General features: G+C 31.5%; 1 protein-coding gene across 1 annotated transcript in view; it reads right to left on the bottom strand.

Moving 5' to 3' along the window:
* Window positions 1–8,182: 8,182 nt before the first annotated feature.
* Window positions 8,183–26,166, bottom strand: part of LOC141345374 (DISP complex protein LRCH3-like) — a 20,461-nt gene continuing 2,477 nt past the window's right edge. The window contains exons 2-11 of the mRNA XM_073850230.1: window positions 25,920–25,965; window positions 25,695–25,835; window positions 23,665–23,712; window positions 23,496–23,549; window positions 19,924–19,957; window positions 19,743–19,826; window positions 18,718–18,818; window positions 17,466–17,603; window positions 17,311–17,388; window positions 8,183–9,258 (exon numbers count right to left, since the gene is read on the bottom strand). Of these exons, the coding sequence (XP_073706331.1) occupies window positions 9,100–9,258; window positions 17,311–17,388; window positions 17,466–17,603; window positions 18,718–18,818; window positions 19,743–19,826; window positions 19,924–19,957; window positions 23,496–23,549; window positions 23,665–23,712; window positions 25,695–25,835; window positions 25,920–25,965 (883 nt within the window). The 3' untranslated portion in view covers window positions 8,183–9,099. The remainder of the gene's footprint in view (window positions 9,259–17,310; window positions 17,389–17,465; window positions 17,604–18,717; window positions 18,819–19,742; window positions 19,827–19,923; window positions 19,958–23,495; window positions 23,550–23,664; window positions 23,713–25,694; window positions 25,836–25,919; window positions 25,966–26,166) is intronic.

Raw genomic sequence — 26,166 nt, 5'->3', positions numbered from 1 at the left:
AACGCACTGAAGTTCTGGGACTGTGAAAGGTCTTTAGAACTGACTGATATCAAGCTGGTTTTTGGGAATGGATTACAACAGACTGCAGAGTCCAAACCCCAAACTAGACTGACTTTAGACCTCACACACTAAAACTTCTACATTTCAGGATGGACTCTTTAAAAAGTGAAACTATGAAACTAAACTGGTAAGTTTATATCCAGCTATGCATTTTTTGAAATATATGTTATTGAACAGGCCTGTGTGAAATCATGGTATATAAAACTATACATTTATACACACAGACAAATGCAGAAATAATGACTTGCATAAAAAACCTAAGATTTCAAATATCTAAAATACATCTAAAATGTTGAAAAGTTGAATATCTCCAAGTCTCTAAAAAACAAACTTAAAATTAAATAACTGTATAATATAAATAATAAAAACAAAACTCAGAATGAATTTATAAAGGAACTAATTAATTTTTAGATAACAAAAAAAAAAAACAATATAAAATAAAATAATAAATTGGGGTAAAAAAACTTTCTATATAAAAAACTTTTGTAAAAAAAAAAAAAAAAAAAAACCTAACTAAATAAATAAACACAATTTTGGGTAAGAAAAGAATCAGGCTGATTTCAACCCATAACCATTTATTTTATAGAGAAGAAAAATATAAAAATAAATACAATTTATTTGTAATTTAACAAATAAATAAAAACAAAAAATATAGCTAATTTCAACCCATAACCATTTATTTTATAGAGAAATAAAAATAACAACTAAATAAAATGTCTATATAAAAACCTTTTGTATTAAAAAAAAAACTAACTAAATGAATAAACAATTTTGGAAAGAAACAGTGTTGTTTTCGTCAACGATGACGATGGCGAAATCATTTCATTGACGCCACTTTTTCATGACGATAACGAGACGATGACGAGATAAAAATGGCTCGTTGATGACTAAAACATGACGAGACGTGTGTGAGTTTTCGTTGACGAGACGAGAATAGACGAAAATGTTAGTGGGTGGTCCGTCAGACGTTTCAAATGCATGACATTTCTGCTTATTGTGCATGCCAATCAAAACCTAAAACGTATCTGCTGCTACGGCAAGCCGTTTTAGCATTAAATACTCTTTGCCATACTAGTATGGCAAGCCGTTTAGCATTCCATCCTTTTATGTTTTAAAACATTCCTTCATTATTGTAATTATTGGTGAAAATAGTCGATCCGGAAGCTCACATTGTGTTGAAATATAGATCTGCTATTTTCAGAACTTAAGTGACACTACCCAACAGCAAAATACTTACTGACCTACATTAATTTGTTAAAAGACTACTTTTTCCCCATTTTTGACTAAAACTAGACTAAAACCTTTTTGACTTTTCGTCGACTAAAATTGGACTAAAACTATCACATATAGAAGTGACTAAAATTTGACTAAAACTAATAAGCATTTTAGTCCAAAAGACTATGACTAAGACAAAATCTAAGATGGTTGTCAAAAACAACACTGGAAAGAAAAGAAAAAACAAATCAGTCAACCAACTATTTATTTTATAGAGAAATAAAAAAAAAACTGTCAATATAAAAGCCTTTCGAAATCATGAAATAAAATAAAAATAACTAAATATAAGAAACTAAATAAATCAGGCTAATTTCAACCCATAACCATATAGTAAATAATTTATTATATAGAGAAATAAAAACTAATATCTATACAAAAACCTTTTGTACTAGTATATTTGTCTACCACCTTTTTAAAGTCTCTAAAAAAACAAACTTAAATATAAAAAACTTATAAATAATATTATAATACATAACTTGAATAAATGAAAAAAATAATTAAGTTCATATAAAAACTGAAAGCACAACAACAAAAAAGGCAGTATTGTTATTTTTAATAGACTTACTTCCTGAGAAAAAAAAATCCTGAATGGATGAAAATCACTTCCACAATCCATAAAATGTTGTCTGAAATACAAAAGGGTAATAACTTGACCTCTATTATCTGTAAGAAATGCATCGCAGTATTTAAAAAAAACGCTCACAGTTAACAGTTTTGGCCTTAAAAATACCTTAGAAAAAGTAAAAAGGATATAAATAAATACTCACTATTACTCTGAATAAATTAAAACCTAATGCATGTTAATGTCACAAATCTGTCTTAAAAAGCACAATTACCATCTACCAAAACTCAATATGAATTGTCGAAAACAATGCTCGTGTACAAATAGGAAAGAAAGACTATTAGACTGTTTAAAGAAGATTAGTTTACATGATTTGGCAATGGTAGTAGCATTAATAAGGTATTTTGGAATAGGAAACTCCCTCTGCAGTTCATTTAAGAGAATTTCCCATCTTGTAACAACCAAAAATATGTTTTTCACTCATGTCGCCCTCTGCTGGACAAAGAGTATAATTTCAGTCCAAAGACAATCAACTAAACACCTGTTCAATGGCAAATCCATTAAAAAACTCATTAGTCGCTGCCATTTAACAAAAAAAAGTCTTGAAGGCATTGAAATGTGAATAATGAGAATCACAAAAGGACACAGAAGGACAAAAGATAGTCAGAAGATAGTCCATCATTTAAAAAAAAGTTCAAATCTATGTTTAAAATGTTATAATACAAAACTAAATAAATAAATACAATCAGGCTAAAGTCAACCCATAACCATTTATTTTATAGAGAAAAAAAAACAACAACAAAAATATAACATAACCTTTTGTAAAAATAAATAAAGAAATAAAATTTTGGATAAGAAAAAAAATCAGGCTAATTTCAACTACATAACCATTTATTTTATAGAGAAAAAGACCGTCTATATAAAAACCTTTTGTTAAAAAAAATAAATAAAATATGGAAATAAAAATAAAATCAGGCTAATTTCAACCCATAACCATTTATTTTAGAAACAAATAAAAATAACAATAAAACTGTCTATATAAAAAACTTAAAAAATAATAATAATAATAAATAAGAAACTAACTAAATAAATATAATTTTGGCTAATTTCAACCCATAACCATTTATTTTACAACAATAAAAGTCTATACAAAAACCTTTTGTAAAAAATAAATAAATACAATATTTTGGGTAAGAAAAAAAATCAGGCTAATTTCAACTACATAACCATTTATTTTATAGAGAAAAAAGACCGTCTATATAAAAACCTTTTGTAAAAAAAAAACAAAAAAAAAAAAACATGAAAATAAAAATAAAATCAGGCTAATTTCAACCCAAAAACCCATAACTATTTAATTTAGAAACAAAAATAACAATAAAACTGTCTATATAAAACACTTAAAAAATAATAATAATAAATAAGAAACTAACTAAATAAATATAATTTTGGCTAATTTCAACCCATAACCATTTATTTTACAACAAAAAAGTCTATACAAAAACCTTTTGTAAAAAATAAATAAATACAATATTTTGGGTAAGAAAAAAAATCAGGCTAATTTCAACTACATAACCATTTATTTTATAGAGAAAAACAAACAAACAAACAAACAAACAAAAAACTGTCTATATAAATACCTTTTATAAAAAAGAAAAGAAAAAAAATACAATTTTGGGTAAGAAAAAAAAATCAGGCTAATTTCAACCCATAACCATTTATTTTATAGAGAAAAAAGAAGAAAAAACTGTCTATATAAAAACCTTTTGTTAAAAATAAATAAATACAATTTTGGGTGAGAAAAAAAAGCAGACTACTTTCAACCCATAACCATTTATCTTATAGAGAAAAAAATGTCTATATAAATAAATAAATAAATATAAACTGTCTATATAAAAACCTTTTGTACAAAAAATAAATAACTAAATAAAATTTTGGGTAAGGAAAAAAAAATCGGGCTAATTTCAACCCATAAGTAAAAATAACAAAAAAACTTGTCTATATAAAAAACCTTTACTAAAACGTTAACTAAATAAATAATCACAATTTTTGGTAAGAAAAAAAATTAGGCTAATTGCAACCCATAACCATATAGTAAATTTATTTTATAGAAGAAAAAAAACTAATATCTACAAATATACTTGACCGCAGAATCTTGAAGAAACAATGAAAGCTATTATTGAAAAAGAGAGAGAGACCGTTGCATCCAAATCCAGACCAAAATAAAGAAGAAAAAAAAACGACTGCAGAAATGGGAAACTTTTTATTCATGTATTTCAGAAATCCAAATGTTCAGACCATCTTTTTTCCAACATAAAAACTTTACAGCAAATGTTTTGCAGGGCAAAGTGTTTAAAAACAAAACCGCTGTGAAAATAAAAAGCTATTGTTGGGGCAAGTGTTGGGGTCGTCTGAAAGCGCACAGTAGGTCCTCGTGTTTCAGGTGGACAGTGGTTCATACTTGTAAACGTATGGAATGTATTTATTTACTGTACAGACACGCAGGGACAAACCCTGCAGAACAAACTACATGATCTGTGCTGGGGAAATACAACCCTAGTCAAACAATTGATTTCACTAAAAAATATCTATACAAAACCTTTTAACTTCCCTTTAAAAAAGCAAGTTAAAATAGTAACTTAAATGGTTCAGTTTTATACACTCTTCCTCTCTCAGTATTTTCTTTTATTAGTCACGTTAAAGATGAGGAAGTTTTGTAAATGCTGCATTATTATCTTTGAAAATCCATGTAAATAACACAGCATGTTCATGACCCTATGAAAGAATCTCATGAAAACACGTCCAGGTCACATTTCACCATAAAATCAGAAGAAAAAAATCTGGAAAAAAAATAGTTTGCATAAAGAAAATGCAATCCAATTGTCAAGTATTTGAGCATTTCATGATAAATAAGCACCTTTTTACACCAAATGTTTATTACTTTAATGCAAAATACATTTTTAATAATGTTTTACTTTTATTTAAAAAAATTAAAAATTAAATAAAAAAAAAATCTAAATATTTTAAATAATTTTCTTAGCATTATAATGCATTAAAAAAATCAAAAGGTGTATTATTTAAATGAAAGAATATATATATATATACATACTTGTTTTACTTGTTTTTCTATATTGCAATGTTTCAATAATTTTCATAGCATTATAATACAGTGAAAAACGTTTGATCTCGTTTTAGATGTTTGATCTTCTATTATTTAAATGAAAACCAACATCTACAAAATAAAAAATAAATAAAAAGTTTATTTAAATACAATTTTCTTTGCATTATAAAGTATTGTAAATTATGTATTATTTAAAAAACATTTTAAAACAAGCTTTTTACTAAATTATAATGCTAAAAAATTTATTAAATGTTTGTATTTAAATAATACTTGGCATTATAATGCAGTAAAAACTTGTTTACAAAAATCCACATTATAATGTATTCACATGGGATTTTTTTTTCTTTGCATTACAAAGTGGTGATTTTTTTTTATGCATTTGTTTGGATAAAAAATATTTACAAAATTTTTATTTACATAAGTCTAAATATCAAAATATTTTCATTTTAAAAAACCTTAGTGTTAATAATACAATTAAATAAATCTTTTACTTGTTTTTATTTAAAAAAAATACACATTTTGAAGCAAAAATGTGCTCAACTGCCTTGAAAAACAACTTGTTTTAAAATATTTTCTCAATTAATTATAATGCAATTATGTATTATTTAAATAAATGTTGCATATATATATTATTTAAATAATACATCATTTGCAGCTTAAATGTGCTCAACTCATGAAAAAAGAACTTGTTTTAAAATATTTTCTCATTGCATTATAATGCAATTATGTACTGTTCAAATAAACGTTATATATTTTTTTTATTTATTTAAATTATACGTTGCAACAAAAATGTGCTCAACTCATGAAAAAAAGAACTTGTTTTAAGATATTTTCTTACTGCATTATAATGCAACTATGTATTATTTAAATAAACGTTACACATTTTATTTAATGTCATTTTGCAGCAAAAATGTGCTCAGCTGCCATAAAAAACAACTTGTTTTAAAATATTTTCCCACTGCATTATAATGCAATTATGTATTATTTAAATCAACATTTTATATATATATATATATATATATATATATATATATATATATATATATAAAATGTTATTCATATATATTCATTTATTTAAATACATCATTTTGCAACAACATGCTTAACTGTCAAAAAACAACTTGTTTCAAAATATTTTCTCACTGCATTAAAATGCAATTATGCATTATTTAAATAAACGTTTTACATATTTTTTTATTTAAATAATACACCATTTTGCAGCAAAAATGTGCTCAACTGTCATGAAAAAACAACTTGTTTTAAAATATTTTCACACTGCATTATAATGCAATTATGCATAACTTAAACATTTTATATTTGTTTTTTTTTTATTTAAAAAATACACATTTTGCAGCAAAAATGGGCTTAATTCTCATGAAAAAAAAACTTGTTTTGAAGTATTTTCTCACTGCATTACAATGCAATTATGCATTATTTAAATAAATGTTTTATATATTTTTATTTAAATAATACATAATGCAGCAAAATGTGCTTAACTGTCACACAAAATTCAATAACACAATTTATTTCTTTTGATTTTGAGGTAAAATAACCTGGGCATGTTCGTGAGCCTCACCCTCGTACGCTTGGCCCCTGTTTAAGCGTGGAAACCAGCACTGCTGGGAGTTCAGGACTCACTCCAGTAACTCTGGCACGATGCAGCAGATCCTAGTGGGAAGTAACAGCGTGTGGCACTGCCTCTGGAAAGACAACAGCCTAAACGAGTGAACAACATCTGTGCTTTTCAGCCACAAACACACACACATCCGGCTCTGGGCCACAGATGAGATGTGTGTCGTGTTGGCAGACAAGTCATAAGCAAAGCCATGCAACGGTGGCAATGTAACAATCTGAATAAAAAGGAAATAAAAATAAAAACAGCTTTTATACTGCCATCCCATTTCAGTCCAACTCCCAACACCCAGAATCCCACGCATGCAAGACCAGTTACATATAAACACACAACAGCAATAGAAATCAGCCCTCGGCGCTCGTGTGTCTCGACGCGACCGAGGCTATAAAAATATAATAAGTGTTTCATTCATTTACTGTGTTTCAAACGTCTTTACATATATTTGTTTTTTTTAAATTGTGCCCGTCATGCTAAACCTTGCTGTAGCACTTTAATATACCTCTCAATTTTACAAGTTCAATAAAGTCTGTGAGCTCTTTTAATAGTTTTCTTCTGGTGCGATCGTAGTACTAAAAGTAGCACTAAAAGTGTCATTAGAACAAAACCCTGTGGTTACACACTAAAACTCCTGACAGAAACGCTCTGCAGATCATATCTCAGTCTGTTAATCAAGGACCGCTGCCAATTAGTGTCATTTAGTCATTTACATGCTGGTTTGGATTACTTTTCTGCTATTTAAATGCTCATGGTTGAATCTCATGGAGACATGTCACACTTCAACTGAAATAATAAGAAAAAAAAAACCTTGTTCCTTTTTTAGTTAGATTTTTTATTTTTTGCATTATGACATTATTATCATGAAAATTAAATGTATTTTTTGCAATTCTCATTACTGTAATACAGGAAAGATATGGCAATAAAATGGTTATTTATATCCTTAAATGTATACATTTAATGTAATAATTTAATGTACAAAAGTTAATTTAATAAATTAAATTCATTTAATTTAATAACTATTCAATTTAAATAATGCATCAGTATATTTTTGCATTGTGATAATGAAAATTTGTTTTGTATGTCATGAAAATAACAAATATACTAATGGTCCTAATAAAAGTTTCAATAATTTTCATAGCATTATAAAAAAAAAAAAAAAAAATTCACTGCATTATAATACCAAAAAAATATTTTAAATAGATTTTTTAGTTAAATGATACATAACTTTTTCAAAGTTGTACAACTTTTTTCACTACATATATATATCATTGCATTGTATTGCAAAGAAAATTATGCATTTTATTTAGGTATTATTTTAATTTAAAATACTAAATATTTTTATTAATTTTCTTAGTATTATAATGCTGTACCAAATGGAACAAAAAATTCTAATGGTCCCAAAAATGTATAAAAGTGTATATAATATATAAATGTTGGTCTTGTTTTTTTAATATATATATATATATATATATATAAATAAAACTTTATTATTTAAATGAAAAAAAAACATTTTATTTGAATTATACAACTTGTTGCATTGTGATAATGAAAACCTATTTTGTGCGTCATGAAAATAATGTCACAAAAATCCTAATGGGCCTAAAAAAACTCATATCACTATAACAAACTATTCAAAATTGTTGATCTTGCTTTATTTTATTTCTTCACTGCATTATAATTGTACTATATTATTTAAATGAGAATCAGCACTTACAAATATATATTGCATTGTAATGTAGTGAAAAAATGTTTTTACAGTTTTCTTTCTCTGTATTGTAATGCAAAAAGAAATGCATCATTTAAATAAAAAAAAAAATCAAACAATTTTAAATAATTGTCTTAGAATTATACTGCAGTAAATAAAATGGAAAAACTGTACTATTTAAAGGGGAAAAAATAAAAAATAATCCTAAAAATATATATTTTAATTTCTACAAGTATAACATCTTATTTTATTTCAGGGTAAAATGTGACATGCGCAGGTTTTGTGAGATTAAACCACCAGCCAAATGCAACTCTCAGATACGTGAGTTTGGGTAGTTTTGGCCAACTCTCCTTCCCACATCATTTGAGAGTCAATAACAACAATAATAATAATAATAATAATAATAATAATAATAACAATAATAATAATACAAAATAAAAATAAACACCACCCATTATAGTTAATAGAGATATTAAAGTGTAAAACTAACTGTTAAAATTAAATTGAAATATAGCTTCAAAGAAGTCTCTGGACATGTTTGTCTGTCCCGTCAGTCGTCTCTTCTCTTCTCTTCTCCCCTCTGTTGTCTGAGGGCTGGCTGGGCTTTGAAGAGCGTGTATGTGAGATCACAGAGCAGGTAGTGTGAGAGTGTGTTACCGTTACAGAACCGTTTGTGAGTCGCTCAAGAACAGAAAGGAGTCTTAAAGATCTTTGGGCCTGATGGGAGGAGATTCCTTCAGCTCTCGGGCCTACAGGGCGAGGGGGGAGGCAGTGCCAGCACTGGTCGGGGTGGTGCTGGGGGAAGGCGTGTGTTTCGGAGGAGCCAGATCCAGGAGGGCACGAACCGTTCCGGCCACCTGAGGCAAACCTCTCTCTTCCAGGATGTGCAGAGGAAGACACAGCTGGTTCTGAGACCGTAAAAACACACACACACACACACACACACACACACACACACACACACACACACACACACACACACACACAGCAGGGGGCAAACAAAATAGGGACGAAAAGGGTGTCAATGGAGAAACAAAATTATAAAATCAACATAATTTGAATGAAATGAATAAAGGAATAGTTCACCCAAAAATTTATATTTCAGGCCATTTTCAATATGTAGGTGAGTTTTTTTTTCTTCAGATTTGGAGAAATGCATGGTTTGCTCTCCAATGGATGTGAATGGGTGCCGTCAGAATGAGAGTCCCAACAGCTGATAAAAACATCACAATAATCCACATCACTCCAGTCCATCGGTTAACAACTTGAGAAGACAAAAGCTGTGTGTTTGTAAGAAACAAATCTATATTTTTCACTGGAGGAAGCATTTTCAGGGATTCTGGACTACTTTAGTTGGAAGTGGCAGTATTAAAAGTTAACAATGTCTTGATGGATTTGTTTCTTACAAACAAGAAGCGTTTTGGCTTCTCAAGATGTTAATTGATGGACTGGAGTGGTGTGGATCACTTGTGGATTATTGTAATGTTTTCTTCATCAGGTTTGGAGAAACTGCATCATTTGCTCACCAATGGATCCTCTGCAGTGAATGGGTGCCGTCACAATGAGAGTCTAAACTGCTGATAAAAACATCACAATAATCCACACCACTCCAGTCCATCAATTAACATCTAGTGAAGCCAAAAGCTGTGTGTTTGTAAGAAACAAATCCATCATCAAAACGTTTTTAAATTCAAACCATTGCTTTTAGTTAAAATATGAGTCCATAATCCATAATAACGCACCATCCAGTGAAAAAGTCCATCTCCTGATGGACTGGAGCGGTGTGGATTACTTGTGGATTATTGTGACGTTTTTATCAGCTGTTTGGACCATCATTCTAACGGCACCCATTCACTTCAATAGATCCATTGGTGAGTAAGTGACGTAATGCATCCATCATTAAGACATTTTTAACTTAAAACTATCACTTTTGGACAAAATATGAGTTTATAAATGTTTTCTCCAGTGAAAGTGTCAATCTCCAAAACTGTTTTGGCTTGTAAATCATGTTTGATCTGTGCATATTTCTCTCCTGATTCAGAACAGATGATTTTTTCCACTGGAGAAAGCAATATTATGGATTCTTATTTTAGCAGAAAGCAACAGTTTGAAGTTAAAAACATCTTAAACATGGATTTGTTTCTCACAAACATGCAGCTTTTCACTTCACGAGATGTTAACTGATGGACTGGAGTGGTGTGGATTGCCTGTGGATTATTGTGATGTTTTTATCAGCTGTTTGGACTCTCATTCTGACGGCACCCATTCACTGCAGAGGACCCATTGGTGACCAAGAGATGGAATGCTCCATTTCTCTACATCTGATGAAGAAACAAACTCATCTACATCTTAAACACCCTGAGGGTGAGTAAATTGTCAGCAAATATTCTTTTCAGAGTGAACCATTCCTTAAAAATGAAGGAACTTAAATAAAACAGATAATGTGCAACTAAGGAAGGGCTTCAATCAAGATGAAAGTAAAATCATGACATTTGGAAACTGTAAAGAAAGATGGAGGAGAAGAGGAGAGATGGAAAAATCGTTCAAAACCTGTCTGTCACAAACTAGAAACTCAACGTCAACTAGTGAAACTGTGAGTGAACTGAAGCATTAGTAGTTGCTGTTATTGCACATGCTTTGAGTTAGTGATCTGAACTAACCTCTAAACCTAAAGATCAAATCAAGGCATGTATAAATCATCCTGTACTGTTTGTGCTAAAAATATGAACAATATCTATTTGATAGCGATGTAACAATATCAAAATCTCACGATACAATAATATAACAATATAAAGTCTACAACACGAAAACAAATTGTAAACTTTTAAAAAGTTTAATTATTCTATCTAATGCACAAAATTAAGATCCCCAACTTAGCTTCTTAACTAGGAAAACTTAAGTCAGAAAAACATCAGTGAATTGACTTGTACCTGAACTTTAAATGGGGACTCAACCCTCTTTTTATTTGTGATATACTGTCTCAGTCTAAATTACATTCACACCGGTGGTTTAAAAGGACAAACTAATTAGAATATCATAATAAAGACAGTAACAGTCATATATTGTAAAACAATTGCACTGCAAAATAAATGAAAATTTTTCATAGGTATATCATTTTTGTTTTACACTACAGTAGAGAAAACTATTCTATGCTAATTTCTACACTTGAAAGAGATGTTTTGAATTTGGACTGCAGTAACATTACCCATTTAAACCGCTAGCTGTCAGCAATTCATACTGCACTTTCAAGCTTTTATTTTGAAGGAAGCCTCAGTAGAGCTTTCATTTTTACAGAAATTCCAGCTTCCGTGAAAACAGGCTTACAAAAGCATGTCTCACTACAAATCTGGTGGCTGCTGCGTTCCCAAATGTGCGCTAAACTCAGCACATGCAATAATCTAATTCACTGCATGCATATACTGTGAACGGAGATGTTCTAAGGCACGGAAAACACCGGATCATGAGCCGATCACCTCAAAAATGTGCGCTTCTCTTGAAACACACAGTGAAAACAGATGCAACGAAGAGATTAAGCCATATTGTGCTTTCGGTTTTAGTTGGTTTGACAGAACCTGTGCCAAATGGCCATAATGGCCCAAAACACAACTTTAAAGACCTTTTATGTTAGAATAAGAAGTTTAAATATATTTTACAAACACTTTTTGCCCAAAAGACCTATTGTTTCGTATCGTCATGTGACCACGATAATATCGCAATATTGATAATATCATTACATCCCTAGTATTTGATAAAAAGCTGTGATTCTCAGACTCAAACACACAACTAAACTAGCGATAAATCACACGTCTACAGCCGATACATGAGTTTAGATTTTATTGTAGAAAAGCAGAGGAGGACAAGTCAGACTGTAGGAAAATCAGGCAATATGGCACACAAATCTGACAGACACAAACTCTCACGCACTCTCTGCGACCGCTGTTGTTTCTCTTATGTGTGTTCGGAATATATTACACTGGATATTGATTAACAACAGGTTGACAAGGGCTGTTATTTAAGGGAGTAAACTGCGTTCTGGCGACTGACAACATGCTTGAAAACTGCAGGGTTAAGAGTGGTTTTCTAACTATTTAAAAAGGGTAAGTCCAGCCAAAAAATTACAATTCTGATGTTATTTGCACACCCGGAGTCGTTTAAAACACGTATGCTTTACTTTTTGCACAAAAGGAGATATTAAAGGATTAGTTCACTTCCAGAACAAAGATTTACAGATGATTTACTCATTGTTTTTCTTTCTTTAGTCGTAAAGAAATTGTTTTTTTTGAGGAAAACATTTTAGCATTTCTCTCCATATAGTGGACTTTTATTGAACTTCCAAAATGCAGTTTAAATGCCGCTTTAAAGGGCTCTAAATGATCCCAGTTCAAGACTGGGGGTATGTCAAAAAAAAAAAAAAAAAAAAAAATCTCATTTTCTCCACCAATTTCAAAATCATCCTAAATCGCTGTTTTACCTCTTTTTATAAAGGGCTTTTGTCTCTTTTGCACATTTACGTTGTAAACACTGGGTCGGAACTTCTGCAGCGATGTTGGACGATTTTAAAGTTGGGGAAGAAAATTAGATGAAAGTTTTTCGACATACCCTAACTGTCTTGAACTGGAGTGCACAGAGTAGGCATGTGTATCGCAGAGCTAGACAAGATGAGCATTTGAGGTTAAAAAGTATATAAATAGTACGTTTTTTAGAAAATAACTGATCGTTTCACTAGAGAAGACCCTTCTTTCTCGGTTGGGATCATTTAGAGCCATTTGAAGCTGCATTTTCAAAGTTAAAAATCACAGGCACCATAGAAGTCCACTATATGGAGAAAATTCCTGAAATGTTTTCCTCAAAAAACAATTTCTTTACAACTGAAGAAAGAAAGACATGAACATGTTGGATGTCAAGAGGGTGAGTAAATTATCTGTGCATTTTTGTTCTGGAAGTGAAAAAATCCTTTAAGCGTAAAGTCCCGGCTGCTTTTTTCCACATCAAAGACCTCATTTAATGAAACAAAAGCAGAATTTTGTCTGTAAATTATAAGCATGATGTTTTCTGATTCATAAAAGTTCATATTTGCATAAAAAAATACTTTAGGCATTAGTATGTTTTTATATGTATTTTTAAGCACTGTATTTTGATAACACCATTTACAAAAACAACATTTAATACTGTAACAATTCTATTATAAATAAATAATATTAAATTAATATAAAAAGTCACTTTGAAATAAAACATCTGCTAAATGAAAATGTATTAGTTTTAACTAATCAATTAATTAGTTAAATGTAAATATAAATACATTTCTTTCTTTTTTTTCTTGTTACTATGTATTATTACAATTATTCTGAGCTCAAGCAGTATTTGTCTGCAATCTTAATGCTTTAATGCAATAATGCGTAATTATTATTTTTCTTCATTTATGTAATATACTAGAGCCAAACCGAGGTTTATAAAATGTTTGGCCCATTTTACTGACAAATTACTACAAATGTACTCATTTTCATGACTGAGGCCCAAAGTAAATGAGTAAATACAGGCTCCAAAAATAACAATAAACCACTATATAATATCATAACAGTTGTTCATATGACTTGTGCACTATATTACAAGCGTTTTGAAGCCATACAATAATTCTGTGTGAGAAAACATATTCAGTGACTTAAAACTGACTAACACTAGCTTCTCTGTCCTTGTTATATGTGACCCTGGAACACAAAACCAGTCATAAGGTTAAATTTTACAAAACTGAGATATGTACATCATATGAAAGCTCAATAAATAAGCTTTCTATTGATGTATGGTTTGTTAGGATAGGGCAATATTTGGCCGAGATACATCTATTTGAAAATCTGGAATCTGAAGGTGAAAAAAAAATCAAAATACTGAGAAAATCACCTTTAAAGTTGTCCAAATTAAGTTCTTAACAATGCATATTACTAATCAAAAATTACATTTTGATAGGTTTACAGTAGGAATTTTACAAAAAATCTTCATGGAACATGATCTTTACTTAATTTCCTAATGATTTTTGGCATAAAAGAAAAATCAATAATTTTGACCCATACAATGTATTTTTGGCTATTGCTACAAATATACCCCAGCGACTTAAGACTGGTTTTGTGGTCCAGGGTCACATATTATATCTCTATTAATTTACTTACTTTCTTCAAAAAAAGCTAAATGAGGCTTGTCATAGCACTTGCATGTTATTGCTCTTTAGTCGTTTTTGATTGCTTCCATTGTCATTTTTTTGTAAGCCGCTTTGGATAAAAGATGTGTAAGGTATGGCACATCTATCCCCATTTACTTTCATTGTATGGAAAAGAGCAGCTCAGACACTACGCCAAAATTTCTCCTTTTGTGTTTCATTGAAAAAAGCAACTCATACAGGTTTGGAATGTCGCACATTTTATTTTTGGATGAACTACTGTGTTAACTGTGAGGTGGAAGACATTGACATACACACAGTAAGGCACAAAGGGATAAAACAGGGGGAGTTTATGGTTTGGCATTCTCCGCTCTGTCTCATTTCCTTCTTTTCAAGAACGTCAGGGAGAGTTTTATTCACACAATCCCTCCGAAACTCAAAGCCTCTCAAGGTACTCGGCAGACTTTGGAAAAATGCGCAGCAATACTAACGCACAATAAAGGGCTCGTTCGCGGAGCAGGCAGCTTGTTCTGTCGTCTTGTTTAAGGCTGAATGGGCGAACCCACCCATCTTTGTGCTTTTTCGATGGAGCTTTGATTTTTGCTATGGAAAGTGCTCTCTACACACAAACACGCATATAAACACTCTCAGTTGACTGTTCGCTAAGCTCCGCCTTAGAACGTCACTGACCAATCCTACCTTAGCAACTGTTGCTGTTTATCAACCATCAAATAAGACTTTTGTCTTTTTAGTTGAATGTAATTATGTATAGTTTGTTTTAAAATAAATAGTTCTATTCAGCAAGGATGCATTAAATTGATCAAAAATGACAGTAAAGAGATTTATAATGTGACAAAAGATTTCTATTTTAAATAAATGCTGTTCTATTGAACTTTATATTTATCAAAGAATCGTGAAAAATAAAATGCATCACAGTTTCCACAAAAATATGGAGCATAACAACTTTATAATAATCAAAAAAGTTTCTTGAGCAGCAAATCAGCATATTATAATGATTTCCAAAGGATTTTTATTTATTTAATAATTTTTTTAATTTTAAAATACACTGCTGCTCAAAAGTTTGGGATCAGTAAGATTTTTACTGTTGATTTTTAATATAAAAAGTCTCTTATGCTCATCAAAGTTCAATTTATTTGATCAAAAATACAGACAAATGTAATTTTAAGAAATAATATTGCGATTCAAAAATAACATTCTTTTTAATATACTTTAAAATATAATTTATTTATGTGATGCAAACCTTAATTTTCATCAGCCATTACTCCAGTCTTCAGTGTCACATGATCCTTCAGAAATCATTTCTAATATACTGATTTATTACTTTTCTTAATTGTAAACAGTTGTGCTGCTTAATTTTTTTGCAACCTGTAATACTTTTTTCAGGATTCTTTGATGAATAAAAAGTTAAAAAGAACAGCATTTATTTAAAATAGAAATCTTTTCTAACCATACTTTACTATTACTTTTTATCAATTTAACACATCCTTGCTGAATAAAAGTAATGATTTCTTTCAAAGAGAGAAAAATTTACTGAGCCCAAACTGTTTATTGTTACAAAAGGTTTCTATTTTAAAAAAAATGCTGTTTTTTACCATTTTATTTATCAAAGAATTCAAAAAAAAAGTGTCAGGTTTCAAAAAAAATATTACGTTTCCAACACTGATAATAAATCAGCATATTAGAATGATTTCTGAAGGATCATGTGACACTGAATACTGGAGAAATGATGCTGAAAATTCAGTTTTGCATCACAGGAATAAATTACATTTTAAAGTATATTAAAATAAAAAAACGCTATATTAAATTGAATAACATTACAGTTCTTTTCTGTATTTTTAATCAAATAAACAGCCATGATGAGCAGAAAAGTCTCATTTAAGAAGCATTACAAATCTTACAAATCCCAAACTATTAAGCGGCAGTGCATATTCACATAGAAACCATTTTTTTTTATTGTAATAATATTCCACAATTTAAATGTTTTTACTGTATTTTTGATCAAATAAATGCAGCCTTGGTGAGCAGAAAAGACATTCTTTTAAAATAATTTTAAAAATCTCAAACTGAAAACTGTAGTGTAATTTAATTTTCTTTAAAAGAAAAATCTCATGTCCATGTCCATTTAGTCAATTTGTACCATTTTATGAGCACACTTTACTGAAAATTGCATGAATGCAATTTTTTAAAGCTCGCCTTAGCAAGCAAAATTACCCAAAGGGTGCGGAGCTTAGCAAAGTATCACTAGAAAACACTATAAATGTAACATCTGTGCACATAAACACCGCCTATTGTGTAATTCTGCACAAACACACAAACAACTGGCTATTTCAGTGCAGTGATCAATGTGGAAGTGCGATTTAACGGCTTGGCACCAGGTGGCAGTAGAGAGCACATAGCAGCGACATGATTGACAGGTAGAAAAGGGCAAATCCAGCCAGCTGGGTAGAAGGGGCGGAGTGAAGGGAAGGCGGAGCCAGGGAGAGCAAGGCCTCAACCAGCCTGAACACACAAACCATCTCCCCTTTCAGAACATCACCCGCTGAACACAAACTATCCTGAACATGAGCGTTCAAATAAAACACAATGAGGGGTAGATGGGATGTGAGATGGTTTAAATTGAAAGGGAATGGGGGAAGAGAGAGAAAGAGTTAGTAGTATTAGCAATCAAACTTGAAGGCACTAGAGGAAACAGCAAGAGATGTTAGGTTTGAAGCAAACGTGAAACAGAGAGGTTATTTCTTAATTTAGTTTTAAAGATACAGACTGAAGAAACCAAGGAGACCAAACATACCTGAGGAACTCCAATTCTGCGGCACGCCTCTAGGAAGTTCTCCACATTTCGTCGACACTTGGCCATCGTCAGTTTGGGCTGGAAAGAAAGAAAACATGAAACTGATGCAATCCTATGCACAACCTTGACAAAAAACAAACAAAAAGGTCACTCACCACTGCTGGTGAGGGTACATGGATGCTCGGTATGGACCTGGGACGAACATGATTGGCCAGATGGCACAACACGACCCCGTCAGTCAAAGCCGCCCCAAGATCACTGGGTAAGGACACCTTGAGCCGACACTCGATATTCTGCAGGAAGGATGCAAAATAAGACTTAAATACGACAAAGACAAAAAAGGACAAAAATAGGAAGATAGCTGATTCGCTTAGAATTTAAAAATATTGAATGCTGTTATAATGCCTTCATTGTGAAGTAAACATTCTTTAAATTTGTGTAGAGTAAAAATAAAAAAATTTGAATTTTAATTACTTCGGTAAGAGTCGGAAAAGAAAAGCTTTAGCAATAGTAAAATAGCTAAATCTCTTAAAAAGATTTAATAAAAAAATGTTTGACACAAAAACTCAATTCTGACTAAGTCTTGATTGTAAATCAAATATTCTTCAAATTTCAAGAGTAAAAAAAAATGTTTTAAGTTTAATTAACTTGGTAAGAGTTGGGCAAGAAAGAGCTTATATACTTAAATTCGCTTAGCATTAAAAAATGTGTAATTGTAAATTTTTTGCACAAAAACTCAATTCTGACATAAGGACTTGACTGTGAAATAAATATTACAATAAGTGTAATACTGCTTTAAATTGTTGTTGTTTTTTTCAAAAAAAATATTACAAAGTTTTCTGTTAAATTTCACTGCATTTTTCTGAGCAAAAAATAAATATACATTTTCCCTAATTTACAGAAGGCTCCCACTAAAATGTTATTCAGTGTAACAATCTTGTCAAGCATATTTACAAAAAAAACTATTTAGTTTTAATTCGACATTTTAAAAATGTGCCAATATCCTAGGTTTTGCCCATTTGTCAGTAAGAATTTTTACTCATTTAAAACACAATAAAATTTAATATGCCGCTAGCCTTATTCTTTTATATATTTTAATATGCACAAGTCAGAATAAGCATGTTGTTTCAATTTTTACATAAATATTGTGTTACACTGAATGACATTGTAACATTATTTAAACTAAATTTTAACATTTTATTCTCCAAAAACTTATTTGATACCTTAGAAGAAGTAGACACTTTACTTACATTTAATGTGCTTTCTATGGGCTTAAAAATCATTTTTGTACATTTCTTTTGACGTGGACATCTTAACGTCTTTGACCCATATACATATAGAAGTAATAGATAAATAAATGATGCATAACAGAAAGGGGAGGGTACTAATTGAGTTTGATTGACACACCCGTCTCAGCTGCTCTATCAGGACCGCCTCCTCTCCTGTTGGGGCGGGGCTCTGTGTGGGAGTGGCTTCTGCTGACTCCGCCTGCTGTGTGCCTGATTCTCCTGCAAAAGAGTCACACATGCCATTAGGAGCATGTCACCATGTAATTACATGAACAGGTAGAGGTTAGGAGCAGTGATTGACACGCATGTAATAGAGCATGACAGTGACTGCTCACTTTTCATTGTTATTTCAGTATTCAAAGCTGAATTTTTCAGAATCATTACTAGCATTCAGTGTCACATGATCCTTCAGAAATCATAATAATATGCCGATTTATTATCACTGTTGGAAACAGTTGTGTTGCTTAATAATTTTTTGGAACCTGTGATACTTTAAGGATTCTATGATGAATAAAAAGTTAAAAAAGAACAGCATTTGTTTAAAATAGAAATATTTTCGAACAATATACATTACTGTTCAAAAGTTTGGGGTCAGTAATTTTTTTTTTTTTTTAGAGAAATTACTACTTTTATTTAGCAAGAGTGTGTTAAATTGATAAGAAGTGATGGCAAAGACTTATATTGTTAGAAATGATTTATATTTTGAATAAATGCTGTTCTTTTTAACTTTTTATTCATCATAGAATCCTTAAAGTATCACATGTTCCAAAAAATATTTGGTAGCACAACTGTTGCCAACATAGATAATTCTAACAAATCAGCATATTAAAATAATTTCTGAAGAATCATGTGACACTGAAGACTGGCGTAATGGCTGAAAATTCAGCTTTGCATCACAGGATTTTTTTTTTTTATGTATATTAAAATAGAAACTATTATTTCATGTTGTAATAACATTCTGCAGTATTTTCTGTATATTTGATCAAATAAATGCAATCTTGATGAGCATAAGAGACTTCTGTAAGTCTTTCTGATCCCATACTTTTGAATGGCAGTGTATATAAGTGTGCGTGCATCATGTGTTTAATCATGACATCACAAATGTCACACAAAGAAGCAATCGGCTGCGTCAGGTAAACAAACCTTTTTTCTTCTCCTCTCGCTGACTCAGGCGAAACAGGTAACTCTCAGGTCGCTGAGTGGGGCCGCGGGAGGGGGATTGAAGGGCTGCAGGACGAGTAAAAAGTCACAATGGGATGAGGGGTAAAGAATTTAATTTAAAAACAAAAGGAAAGGAAAATGTCAGATTTAAACAAACACATACCGGTGGGTGACAGCGAGGCATAATCTTCACCTTGCTACCGAAGGAAGGAGAAAAAAATAAAAAGGTCAAATCAGTGGAAGTAGCATAAATAACGGGCAGTCTATCTGTGGTACGTGCTTATAGTGAACTATAGTGAAGTGTGAATCTAACCAAAAAAAATTGATTGGGGATGCACCGAATGTTCAGCAGCCGAAATTATTCAGCCGAATACAGAAAAAAAAAAAAACGCTCTTTCAGCGTTCGGCCAAATAAGCGAAAAGGCCGAATAAATTATACCAAACGATGACGTGATGCAATCAAATTTTATTTTGACAGGTTGCCGTGAAGTTTCTGTGTGTAAAGTATGATATGATGCTAGTTTTCTCAAATGAAACGGTAAAAGTGACACTCACAGCAGCTTTGGAGATTGAGTCTGTTCATGTGAGATGCAAATGCCAAAAATTAACGGGAGCATCACGCGTGCAGTAAAAAAAAAAAAAAAGCGTCTCTGCCATTCTAACATAAAGAGGCAAACGGAACATGCAGGATTCATATTAAAACGGTCTTTTTGCATTTCAGTTTTCACAGATACTAGTCCATATCGCGATTTGAATTAAGTGACAGACCAACTTTTGATTTATCAATCCAAAAATCGACGAATTTACGTGGCATTCCGCGCTATAGTAAATTCGCTTTTTATGAATGGAGTCCGCGATCCAGTCCGTGTTTTCTTGGAGGAGACATTGTAAACGCGCCCCCCTAAGATAATGGTAGGGGAAACACTGGGATATTTAGAAATATACTAGCCTAGATTTCAGAAATTCAGGTACCCTATAGTTAGGTAGACCTTCTGTAAAAGCACTGAGGTGATACTTGAGGCTCGACGTGCTGCAGTGATATGCGCATTCCTTTGTCTAAACGCTAGTTGGTGCTCCAGTATAATCGGTCTGCTGAAACTCATCCAGTGAGAAACGTTCCGCGGTGCAAAATTAAGTGCGATTAAAATGCGTTAAAAAAATTTAACACGTTATTTTTGTGTAATTAATTAATCTAAATTAACGCGTTAAAGTCCCGGCCCTACTTTAAAGTCCTTTTTCTCAGTTCTGCACTCGGCGTAGTTACTGCCTTTTTGCTTTGTAGGGCAGTATAATGTCTACTATAATGTTAAAAATGTTCAGGGTTAATTATTTTGTAATTGTTTTGTAATTGTTTTTTTTTTTTGAAAAGCAAGACAACTGTAAAAAGCAAATAATGCCTATTTAATTTGTGCAATGGTGAAAAAAATAGGCAAAATACATGGGAAAAAAAATACGAAAAACCTTGTTCGGTAGTCGGCCTTCGACCCAGTGTGTGATATTGTTTGGCTTCGGCCAAGAATTTTCATTTCGGTGCATCCCTATCACAGATATTATTTCTTGGCAGTTTTTGTGAGGTTCGCCCTCACTTTTACATTGTGTTTCTGATGTGAGAACTTCTAAACCCTAAACAAACATGCACATGCATCAGCTGAAATCTTACACCATGCCCTAAACAAGCATGATGTGAAATCTTTCAAGCATCATTTCCTCAAAGAAACAGAAATGCTGCTCAAAGTCAATTGCAATCAATCACAACATGCATTATGTTTATTATAGTCAAACACTGTATTGTTGACAGAAATCTGACATTTGTCAAAAAAAAAAAAAATTATGTAATTCTTTGTGTAGTGAATTTTTGAAGGTAAAAATCATCCACTTTAGTTTATTTGCATTTATAGAAATAAGGTGACGGATGTAGATCATCTCCAGGCTCTTGCGGTTCAGTACCTGCGGCGCACAGGAAGAGGCGACGGAGAAAGTGGGAGACACACACCCATCCAGAGGCACAGCAGAGAGTGACTAGCCAGGCAGAGCAATGCAGAGAGGGGACGAAAACGAGGGGAAATAAAGGAACGAAATTGGGAAATAAATGAAAAAAAGAAAGTTTAATTCTCTACACTAATTAATATTACAGGAAACACACATCATGAGAGAATATTACTGTAGAAATGTGTTAAATAAGGCTTAGTTCATACTCAAAATTCTAAATGATTTCTTTTAGGGGTCATAATCAGCTTTGTTTAAAAATTAAAAACAAAATTAAATTAAATTAAATTATTATTATTATTATTAGTAGTAGTAGTAGTAGTATTACCACCACTACTACTAACAAGCAACATTTAAAAAATAAGAAACATCCATAAGATTTGCATTTACTGAGGCAATTATCCCCATGCTCCAAATAAATAAATAAATAAATAAATAAATAAATAAAATTATTATTATTACTACTACTACTATTATTATTATTAAAACTGACAAACTTAAAACAAGTTTTGAAAGTGAAATAATCAAGAAAGTTCCATAATAAGCGTATTTGCATTTAAAGTGGAGGTAAATCATCTCCAGGTTCTTAAATAAAATAAAATAATTATTTTTAAAACAATTTTTGAGGGTAAAATAATTTTTTAAAATCCATAATAAGCTTATTAGCATCTACAGAAATAAAATTGGAGGCAAATAATCTCCAGGTTCAAAATAAAATAAAAAAATAAAATAAATTACAAATTATTATTTTAAATTGACTGTAGTATCTACAGAAATAATTTAAGAAATCAGAAATAATATTTCCAGGTTCAAAATTAAGTAAAATAAAATAAAATAAAATAAAATAAAATAAAATAAAATAAAATAAAATGAAATTATTATTTTAAATTTACAAGTTTAAAACTATTTTTGAGGGTAAATTCATTTTAGAAAAATCCATAAATTAAAATAAAATTGTTTTAAATTTACAAGTTTACATTATTTTTATTTTTGAGTGTAAATTCATTAAAAATAAAAAATAAAAAAAATTGGTGAGTATTGTGGCAAAAAGTGCAAAGGTTCAATACAAAAGTTTTGGGGTTTATTCATATCTCCAAACCTAATTACTAGCAATACTAATTGTGAAACACCATTAATCAAAAGTAGTGGCTGTTCAACAGCTGGCTAAACATGTCTGTGTGTCTTTCACCTGTTTGTGAGGGTCTGGCCTCTTCTTTATAGTGTTGGTATCTGTGTCTATCTCAAATATCAGTAGGGGCTCAAACTCACTCTGACACAGAACCAACATGACAGAGAAAGAGAGAGAAAGCCAGGAAGAGAAAGAAAAAGAGGAAAGGAAGAGGACAGACAGGGAAGCAAAAAGAAGCAGGGCAGGCGTGTTAAAGATGCTCGCTGGGAAAAGCAGATCTAATATTAAAGGTGCACTCAGCAAGTTAATAGTAAGCGGATAGTAATAACTATCAACTACAAGATAAGGCTAGACATATCATGATAAAACAGCCTTTTCTAGCCACTAGAACACAATATTTAATTGGAGTAAACTTTTTAATTACTGAGTGCAACTTTAAAGCATGTTAGCGGTTCAAACAGATCAGAAAAGCAGTTTTGAATAGACATAACCTTAAATCATGTTAATACATTAAGCATTTTTATAAAGATTACTAGTGGAATTTGTTAAAGCAAGTGAACACACAAGAGAAATGAGATGGAGCGGAGGATGATGCACGATCCGAGCTGATTGGCTCTTACCATGAAGAGGGCGGAGTCATCGGTGTGAGTGGACCGTCTGGAGGGGTACAGACTCTGGGATGGGACAGTACGCATATGACTAGAGCGCCACACACTCACATTCACACACAGCAGGATGAAGCGATGGATAGGGAGGAAGTGATTGTGCAAATCTGAAAGAGAGACTCACCTCACTGTCTGTCGGACTGAGCTTCGTAGGGCTCTGAGACGACTTATGCTGAAAATACAAAGACAGAAATTCAATTTCCTATCTCTAGGCACATTTGGGAAGAGTTTGTAAGCGAGATTTGTATGCTAAAGATTCAATTTTAGCATTCAGAACATCTCAGTGTATTTTGCTGTAACTTGTTTTGTGCAAACTATTAAAGGTTCACCCAAAAATTAAGTCATTTTTTAATCACTTTCAAGTTGTTTCAGGCCTATATGTGACCCTGGACCACAAAACCAGTCTTAAGTCGCTGGGGTATATTTGTAGCAATAGCCAAAAATACATTGTATGGGTCAAAATTATTGATTTTTCTTTTATGTCAGAAATCATTAGAAAGTTAAGTAAAGATCATGTTCCATGAAGATTTTTTGTAAAATTCCTACTGTAAACCTATCAAAATTTAATTTTTGATTAGTAATATGCATTGTTAAGAACTTAATTTGGACAACTTTAAAGGTGATTTTCTCAGTATTTAGATTTTTTTGCACCCTTACATTCAAGATTTTCAAATAGATATACATGTATACAACTATATATCAATAGCAAGCTTATTTATTGAGCTTTCATATGATGTATATATCTCAGTTTTGTAAAATTTAACCTTATGACTGGTTTTGTGGTCCAGGGTCACATATGAGTTGAAAACAAAAGATGATATTCTGAATAATGTTGGTAACCAAACTGTTGACGGAAGCCATAGACTTTTTTTCCATACTATAGAAGTCAATGGCTACCGTTAACTGTTTGGTTACCAATATTCTCTAAAATTACTTTTTTGTGTTCAACACAAGAAAGAAACTCTTATAGGCTTGAAACAACTTGAAAGTGAGTAAAGAATGACTGAATCTTCATTTTTGGGTGAACTTTCTCTTTAAGTCTTGCATTACTTGTGACTACTAAAAGTATGCCAATAGATTTTTTGGGTTTTTTAAAGCAGTTGCTAACAAGTGTCTAAATGGGAATACAAAGATTGCTGGAAACATTAAATTTGTTTCTTTTTACCTCTGCCTATTATACAGTTGAAGTCAAAAGTGTACATACACTTTGCAGAATCTGCTAAATGTTAATTATTTTTCTGAAATAAGGAGGATCATGCAAAATCCCTTGTTTGTCCTGAACAGTTAAACTGCATGCTGCTCTTCAGAGAAATTCTTCAGGTTCCACAAATTCTTTGTTTTTGTTTTTTAGCATTTTGTGTATTTGAACCCTTTCCAATAATGACTGCATGATTTTGAGATCCATCTTTTCACGCTGAGGACAACTGAGGGACTGATATGCAACTATTAAAGAAGGTTCAAACGCTCACTGACGCTTCAGAAGGAAACATGATGCATTAAGAGCTGAGGGTGAAAACTTTTGAACAGAATTAAGATGTGTAAATGTATCTTAATTTGCCTGAATATCACACCCAATAGTATACACAAAAATGCTGAAAAACCTAAGAATTTGTGGGGCCTGAAGGATTTCAGCAGGCAGTTTGGCTGTTCAGGATAAACAAGGGACAACCATCACCAAACAAAACACCACAGCTATGGATCATTCAGGTAACAACATAAACTTTTGAACAGGGTCATTTTTATAAATTCAACTATTGTTTTCTTTTGTGGACTATATGTAAACATTTTATGTGAAATATCTCATTCAGGTCAGTACTAAATAAAAAATAGCATGCATTTTGTTTGATCCCTCTTATTTTGGTAAAATAACTAACATTTTGTAGATATGTAAACTTTTGACTTCAACTGTATTTAGGCTTTAAATTTTTTAAAGGTTGTGTTCATTTGTAGTTATGATGAACAAAACATATATTCATAAACTTTTCTTAGTCACAAAGTCTATTTTATGCAATAGCTCAAATGCCACTGGAAAAATCCTATTGGGTTTTAGTCGATGGAACCAGGTTAATGCTAATTTCCAAGCTGACCTACAAACAACACGTCATCACTGCAGTACTATTTGTCTAATGCATTCACAATAAATTATGTGAGTACCTTGACGAAATTCATAACAGCGTCTCTTTGCACTGATCTTGTTTTCTGTCTCTCTTCCTCGTACCGCAGTGCCGCCAGCTGAGCTTCTCGTCTCACTCTCTCCACACCGCCGCCGGATCCTGACGCCACACCAGTGGACCGCTGACACAAACACAACCAGACGTTAGCCTTTGTTATTGTTTACACTGACTGCTTAATGAGATGTTCATGTATAGGGACTCTCACCTGGTTATGAGCGTATGAAGATGTGACTGCTGTATCTGACCCACCACTAGAAACAACAACAACTGTTGGTTAGACTTCATTCATATTTATAACAAGGCATCCATACACTATTGTAGAAAGTTTATTATTGCACATTTGAGTAATTCTGAGAACGTAAGTTGATAAATAATGAAAAAAAAAATCTAAATGTTCATGTTCATGTTCAAAACTATTCAACCCCCAAAAGGGTTTGCCAGTAAAGAGTTGT

Source organism: Garra rufa, chromosome 11 (genome assembly GCF_049309525.1).
Source record: "Garra rufa chromosome 11, GarRuf1.0, whole genome shotgun sequence".
Classification (NCBI taxonomy): Eukaryota; Metazoa; Chordata; class Actinopteri; order Cypriniformes; family Cyprinidae; genus Garra; species Garra rufa.
This window is presented reverse-complemented; position numbering and strand designations above follow the sequence as displayed.